Here is an 8,220-nt window from a genome sequence, read left to right as displayed (position 1 = left end):
ATTTTGGGAGGTTATAGTTAACAATTGAACAAATACACGACTTGTTTCATCTTAATCATTTATTTTCTCTTCCATTTGATCACTTTGCTGTTTCACACAACATGAAGTTACAGTGCTTGAACTTTTCTGTTTTCATTTTCTAATTGCATTCGTTTATTTCTTGCTCTCCTCCGCTACTCTCGCTCCTCTATTCACTCATTTAAACATTTCCAGCTTTCTTCTTCCTCCACCTCATCTTCATCCTTTCTTTCTTCAGTCTGCCAGGCCCAGCTCTTTGCGTGTAAGTGCTGCGAGGGCTTTGTCCTTCAGCGTCTCCGGTGAAGCACACTTCACCTCTGACTGCACCGCCATGTTGTTTAACCTCTTCCACAGGTACTCTATTTTAGCATCACAATGCCAGGGGTTAAAGGTCAACTCCACCCAGCTGATCCTTAAACCAAGCGTACCGGGTGTCAGGAATGTCAGCTGGTTCTCTGAGAGGTCCAGGTACTGCAGCCGGTCTAGGCCATGAAACACTGTACCCGGGAGAGACTGCAGCTTGTTCCTCTGAAGGAACAAGTGAGTCAGGTTAGCGTTATGGCTAAAAGCCTTGGCGTCCAGGAAGTGAAGTTTGTTCTCGTCCAGGTGAAGTCTCTCTAGAGCATAAAGGGAGTGGAGGCTCTCAGCTGGAAGTGCCTCTAGCAGGTTCTGTGATAAGTGTAGAGTTTCCAGGTGGCTCAGCCTCTGGAGCAGAGCAGATGGAATTTTCCTCAGCTTGTTCCCTGACAGGTCGAGCCACGTGAGGTTGCTGTTAGTGGGCAGCCAGTCGACATCGACGCTAGTGAGCCGGTTGTCTTTAAGAACCAGGTTGAGGAGCGGGGCATGGTAGAATACCCGAGCAGGCAGCTCCTTTAGCTGATTACCTAAGGGGAAAAACCCACACCAATACATAGACAATTTATATTTACAACCAAAATGATATAATCTTATATCTCTCTGCAATATCGCACTGTTTGTTCATTTAACCCAAACTGTTACTTCATGTGTGTGGTCTGTTGAGTTTGTCACTCTGTATGAGTACTACTAATGCACACATTCGCTTAGAGTTAACAGGCTTCATTTATCAAGCTGGATATGAATAGATTTATTCTTGAATCTCACACAGTTCCATTTAGACAAGAAATTTGGTATTCGTGAGTCCATCCATCCATTTTCTGCACCACTTATCCAACACAGGGTCACAGGGAACCTAGAGCCTATGCCAGGGAACTCGGGGCATAAGGCAGGGGACACCCTTGACAGAGTGCCAACCCATCACAGGGCAATTCATGAATCCATTCATTCAAAAGAAACAGTGACTACGTTTACATGGACAGCAGTAATCTAATTATTGACCTTATTCTGAATAAGACAATATTGTGATTAAGGTGTTTACGTGAGTTGCTTTTAGAATATTCCTTTCATGTTCCTGTTTTACATGTTATAGAACATAGATCGATTAACGGCACACTTCATTATGTCCCCACGCCACGCCGTCCGACGTTCCCTCCAGAATTTCACGTATCGACATACAGTTGGTCTTCGTTATGGAACCGTATACAGTTTTGGGTGTTTCATTTTTAATTTAAGAAAGCTTCAAGTGCAGTTAATTATTTGTCATGCTATATGTGAAAATAGACGGCTACTTGAAGCCGTGGGCTGCGTCCCAAACCGTGTACTTACCTACTATATAGTAGCTGAAATACACGTACTACAATACAGTAGGTAAGTACGTGGTTTGGGACGCAGCCGTGCTCTCTTGTTTGCCGTCAAACGGTTGAGCACTGCCGTGTGTGTATGTGTCCTGTCGCAAAATGCGGTGAAAACTCCCACACGACGTTAATAGTGTGATTAAGGTGTGTACATGTCTGTAATGCACTTCCATAATGCGACTAAAACAGGAATACTCCACACGTCTTATTTCTATTTGTGTTTACTTCGAGTATGACTTTAGTCGGATTACATGCTAGTTTCTTAATCAGAGTATCGTCTTAATCGGGTTAATATCGGATTATTGTCGTCAATGTAAACGTACTGATTGACTTCAAATCATATACAGGTGAGTCCATATGTTTGTTTATGGGACTCACTTTAATCACATCACACATGAAATGTACAGGGCAAAATTACCTAAATTGTGTCACTGTCTTATAGACCTGCCTGTAATTTGTATGGATTACTGCACTTTTATATCTGGACTACACTGTTGAGTTTAAACTGCTTATTTTTATTACCTTTATAGTGTTTTGCAGACGCCCTTATCCAGAGCGACTTATAGAAGTGATTTGGAGTCTCTATTAAAAAACACATCCCCATGCTAGTTCACTAGGTCACAGACTAAGAGCACCATCGAGAACATTTTGTGAAAACCAGTCACAAGGAACGCAAGCCAACACAAACCCATAGATCAGGACAAATAAAACAAATACAATTATGATAAAAGAAATAGCTGTGTAGAAAGGTAGAACGGGCCGGTCTGTCTGTGTAGAGGTGTAAGCTGTAAACAAATGCCTCAGCTGATGGAAGCTTTAGTGCTCACTTATTCTAAGAAGAAGAAGCCTTTATTTTACACATATACATTACAGCATTTTTGCATACCCCAGCTTGTTAGGAAGTCAGGGTCAGAGCGTAGGGTCAGCCATGATATGGCACCCCTGAAGCAGGGAGGGTTATGGGCCCAACAGTGGCAGCTTGGCAGCCTACGCACGTGAGTACGAAGAAAATCAGCATTTCTGAAACCTTTGTAAATCCAGCTAAATTTTTTAGGCAAAGATTTAAACACAACTATACTAAAAGATTAATAAACGATGTCCGATGTGTGTAACCTGCTTAGGTACACACGCACACACATACACCCACCCCCCTACCTGTAAGGTCTATGGTGTGCAGGTAATAAAGACCAGAAAGCAGGTCCTCTGGTAAGCTGCTGAGTGTGTTTCCTGGTAGGTGGAGCTCCTGGAGAAGGGGCGTGGCTCCCAGCTCGTGGGCGGAGACGCTGCTCAGGTTGGTGAACTGGATGGTTAGGGAGGTGGTGTTGCCTGGGAGACCGTCGCTAGGGTAACGCGAGAGCGCCGCGTCGGGACACACTGCCTCTATGGATTGGATGCCGAAGTGGCACGTGCAGCGCACCGGACACGAGAGGGCGCCATAGCAACGGAACCAAAGGATCAGCGCCAGCGCGAGGAGGCCGCGAGAGTCCATCTGAAGGATAGAACACTAAATGGACATATCACACGCGCACGCACGCACGCGCACGCACGCACACACACACACACACTTTAAGGCAAATCATCCCAGAGATCCCCAATGAACAAGCTTTAAACAGCACTAATTCATATGGAAATGTTATGCATAGACATAATAGATGCAGTATCTTATGATAAGTAAGAAATGTAAAAGCAATAAAATATGCACATTTTCTCCCCATGTAATTCCATAAACTAGGACCAATCTGTTCTTGGTGTAGCTGAGATCCTAACAGTAAACAGCATGAAATAACGAATAAAATGAGGCCTTACCTCTCAGCGCTAATGAACTCTATAAGGACAATAAGTCCGTTTAGTGTTTTCCTCTTTTCTTTTCCCCTTTAAATCCCCTACAGTCTGAGATTTCATCAGCTCTTACAGGAATATCGGTCATGGGGAAATCTGTCACTAAGCAAATAAAGTCAGGACTTCACGTCCAGTCCAGTCAAAGACTAAGGTTTTATTGCAGGTTGTATGAGGAATAAAGGATTTATAGTACACTCTTAAAAATAAAGATTTCAATTAGAACCAATAAGGAGATATCAGCTGATACCATAGGAGAACCCTTTAAAATTGCACAAAGAACTTTTTACTCTCACGTTCTTTAGAGAACCATCTATTTACCGGCGCTTTAATGGTTCTTCGCAGAAGTGCCACAAGGAACCATGTTATCATAAAGTTCTCTAAAAAAAAAAACACCTTAGTTAGTGATTTAAGAAACCAAAGTATGGTTCTTAAGACTAATGTCAGGAGAACCTTTTCCAGTCCCACAAAGAACCTTATAGCCTAGGGTTCACTTTAACCTGTTACGGGATGATACCTTGAAGAACCAATACACTGCTCTGAAGAACCTATAATGAAGCATAAAGAACTTCTTTAATCTCCAAACAACCATTTATCTCAACTCAAGAAGCCTGTACAATGAAAAATGGTTCTTGACAAGGAGAAGGTTCTTTGCAGAATCTATGGTGTTGTATAGAACCATTACAGAACCTGTAAATATTTCTGGACATGATTTGGTAGATCATTTTGAAGAAAAAGTAGGATTTACGCACCGTGTGTGAAAGCTGCAGCAGATTCCCGGATCAATAAGGGTGAATCATTCATACAGAGCGCGCTCTCGCTCTCTCTCTCTCTCTCTCTCTCTCTCTCACACACACACACACACACACACACAGGTTGCACAACGCAGAGGACTCAGCAGCATGTTTTTGTATGCGCCTGTTCCAGACTGTCCACATAATACTAGTGTACCTTGTACTTTACTAAACAGTCAGTCAGTGTCGCCTCCATCTTTTTAACTACTACTACTACTAGGCTACTACTACTACCACTACTACTTATACTACTACTATTACTAATAATAATAATATCTGTAAGCTAAAAGCATGCTGAGTTTAACCCCGACATCTTATAAATAAATATAATGGATAATGGATCTATAAATCCAACATCTTAAGCGACGGTGCTGTGGACAGACCATATAAAAGATCCTGTTTCATTTAACAGAGTGGTCACGTCTTATGACAGCAGTGTGTGGTAAAAGATGCACTCATGACTAATGAGAGGAAACCTTTTTAATCAAGGTCGGTGCTGAAGGCGGGGTTTTTGTGGGCCGTGTGCAAATATGGACATTGTGGAGATGATGAAATAAAATCAGAAACATTTGCAGCTATGGCTGACTGTGATTTGTTAGTGCACAAGATGGAAACAGTGTGGAGGAAACTCATCCAAAGACATGTTGCGTCATTGCTTTCAGTGTGCGTGTGTGGTGCGTGTTTGGAGATGCGCTGGCGTGTTTGTGTGTTGGTTGTTTCTAAATGCAGTTAGTTATTCTTCCTAAGAAACGTGTCATATACCATATATGAGAGAGAGAGAGAGAGAGAGAGAGAGAGAGAGAGAGAGAGAGAGGTTACGCACACTACTAAAACTTGTGTTCGACTATCACGACCATTGAGGACATGGTTGCAGGGTTCAGAGTTGTGTAAGTGTCACTGGCAGAGCCTTGACCATTCTAGGGGGAAATACGTTTTTAGACAACTAAACACACACACACATACACACACACACACACACACACACACAAAGACAGTATACATACTTGCAGAGTGTCATAATCCGGGGACATAGTCATGGGGTTCAGTGCTGTGTATGTGTCATCTCCAGGCATTGGAACACGCTGAGAGAAATGAAGAGAAAACATCTTTAGTATTTGTTCAATAACAGCTTTATAGGAACTTTATGTGGAGCTTGATGAAGATAAAAGACATAAAGTGAAAAGTTCTCTCAGTACCTGAATGTCTGTGTCTCTCTCTGCTCCTCTCTTCCTCCTATTCACACAAACGACATAAAGACATGGCTGTTCAATCCGTTCCTGCTTCATTGAGCTAATGATAAAAACTGGATTAAGACCGATTTGTCTTTGGGGAATGTTGTTCTCAAAGTGTTGGCTTATTCGCTGATGCGTCTGTTGGCATATTGGTGAGCCTCGACCAATCCTTGCTCTTGAAGGACTAAGCCTTTTTTGGAGGCTCCTTATATACTATGATTAGACGATTGCTTCACCTGTTTCACATCACCTTCTTATTTCAACTCGTCACATCGCTATTAGTCCTAAATTGCCCCTGTCCCAACTTTTTTGGAACGTGCTGCATGCATCAATTTCAAGATAAACTATGCAGTTGCTTAGGTAAAACATCAAATACCTTGTCTTTATACGTGTTTTGTTTAAATACAAGTCAAAGTTGGATCAGCTCATACACTCAGAGTAACACTTGTGTGTGGATTTACATTACTGCATGTTCCACTGTTTCAATCGGTTTTGTTAAATTTAATAAACAACTTTAATAAAAAGTCTAGAGAACAAGAGCCTTTAAACTGTTCTGCTCTAAGAGCAGCTTCCCCAATTCACATTCTGGCCTGAAACATTACGAAATAAACTGCAAAACTGTTCTCAGATCAGACAACACATTCATCACCACTGTAGCATTAGCGTTTAATGTTGCCACCAGCATGAAGCTGTTAAACAAGCAACAACATATAGAAAATAAAGCTAAGCTGGATATTCCACACATAAGTAAATACTCATTTAGCACAGTTTATGGCCTTTTGATAATCTGGAATCTGTTCCAACATTAGGATTTTTTCATGTCCATTCATTTTGTATCTGGAGTTCTTTAGTTTATAGTTTACCATATATATAATCTACAGAAAGACACCTGAGAAACTAAAGGAGCTGCTTGAATAACATAAATAAATGACACTTATGTAAGACAGAATTTAGTTTGTTGTGACGTATTAATACTGTTTAACTCTAATCCTCAACTCTAATCCTAAAACTCTCACCTGAGCACCTTCCTGTGTTGTTCATGATGCTGAATGTAAAATCACTAACCAAACTCAACTGTTAGTTCTCATTCTCCAGTTCTGGAGTACTTCTCCTCACTGAGTCGAGGAGCCACACCCTGAAAAAAATCATCAACACACACATTATCACATTATACACTACAACATCACAATTTACTCACAAAAATACATGGAAATAATGTAACGCTCAATCGACTTCAAACCATATAACGGTCATGGATTATTACACTTTTATATACGGATTATGTATGTACATATATAATATGTAAGTTTAAATTATTTATCAGAAGCCCTTATCCAGAGCGATTTACAGAAGTGCTTTGTAATCTCTGTCAAAAACTTCTCCTCGTACTCGATCACTCGTTCAGAGAGTAAGACTTCAATATCAGCTACAACCCTGTATTTTAATTACACACTAATTGAAAGAACATTTAGTGGAAACCAGGTGATTCATATTAATGACTATATTAAGTATATTTAAAAAAAAAGAATTAAAGAAAGCAAGCCAACACAAATCCATAAATGAAGACAAATCAGACCAGACCCTGAATTAAGATGAAAGTAATGTTGCTGTATAAAAGGAGGATGGGTTTACTCTGCCTGTGTATAGATATAAGCCCTTAGCTGTTTTATTGTCATTTTGCACTTCCAGCTCTCTGCGTGCTTTACCTTTTATGGAGGTTTGTGGGCGTTTCCAAATGCAAATGAGCTCTATGAGGAAAGTGCTTTGTATGCTACAGGTGGTTCACCTTCGTCAAAATACACACGAGTACAAAATATAGCTTAATTTATTTGTGAATATGAAATAAATGTTTACTTGGATTTGACTTATACAAATATTTACACACAACATTCGTCAAAGGTTCATAATGATGCACAATGTAAAGTCTTGCCTCATTCACCATAAGTTCTGAGGCTTTGACCTGTTGTTTGCCTAGTCATGTACAGTATTTTGATTTACTCCGGTTTGGATTTGCCCTGATCATGTGTGATGTTTCTCTCACACACACTGAGTGTGTGTGATGTTTTTGATTTTTGAATTGTTGACTTTGTGTGTGGACTTCATTAATCTTCTGCATATGGAACATCAAACACCTCCTTAGTCTTGGATGTCTCTCTCTCTCTCTCTCTCTCTCTCTCTCACACACACACACACACACACACATTCTACAGACTTACCCTCAGCGTATCATGATATAGGACAGAAAGTCACCTTTTCTAATTCTCATCACCGAATGATTATTTAGATCATCCTATCTAAGTCTCCATGCTCATGCATGTGCCCTCAGAGGTGCCATTGCAGCCTTAACGGACGCGCACGCGCGCAGGCACTCCCCGCACACTCCAGCGTCACGTCACCATGAGCGCGCGCTGCTGAAGGCGCAGTCGCTACGAGGTTCTCCGGGTTTCCTCTTCGCTTTGTCCCGGGATCTGAGAACACAATGGAGAACTCCAGCAGTGATCCCTCCACTGCGGCGTTTCTAAACTTCCTGGGGAATGCCGTGAACGCATCCAAGATCCCGGACGTTGCCTTGGCGAGTTGGAGCGCGTCGGTGGAGCCGGCGGTACCCGCGCGCTCGGCCGTGCCGTT

General features: G+C 41.6%; 1 protein-coding gene across 3 annotated transcripts; it reads right to left on the bottom strand.

Moving 5' to 3' along the window:
- Positions 1-41: 41 nt before the first annotated feature.
- si:dkey-90m5.4 (leucine-rich alpha-2-glycoprotein) lies at positions 42-4,440 on the bottom strand. Of its 3 annotated transcripts, XM_053613827.1 has the most exons (4): positions 4,319-4,394; positions 4,084-4,114; positions 2,886-3,219; positions 42-902 (listed from the first exon to the last, which is right to left on the bottom strand). In XM_053613827.1, exons 3-4 carry the CDS (start codon positions 3,217-3,219, stop codon positions 253-255), a joined length of 984 nt encoding a protein of 327 aa, XP_053469802.1. In that variant the 5' UTR covers positions 4,084-4,114; positions 4,319-4,394; the 3' UTR covers positions 42-252. The 3 variants fall into 3 exon arrangements, with proteins under 3 accessions (XP_053469802.1, XP_053469803.1, XP_053469804.1); XM_053613828.1 differs by lacking the exon at positions 4,084-4,114 and having other exon boundaries at positions 4,319-4,440; XM_053613829.1 differs by lacking the exon at positions 4,084-4,114 and having other exon boundaries at positions 2,886-3,234; positions 4,319-4,407.
- Positions 4,441-8,220: the final 3,780 nt, after the last annotated feature.

The sequence above is a fragment of the Ictalurus furcatus genome, chromosome 25 (genome assembly GCF_023375685.1).
Source record: "Ictalurus furcatus strain D&B chromosome 25, Billie_1.0, whole genome shotgun sequence".
Classification (NCBI taxonomy): Eukaryota; Metazoa; Chordata; class Actinopteri; order Siluriformes; family Ictaluridae; genus Ictalurus; species Ictalurus furcatus.
This window is presented reverse-complemented; position numbering and strand designations above follow the sequence as displayed.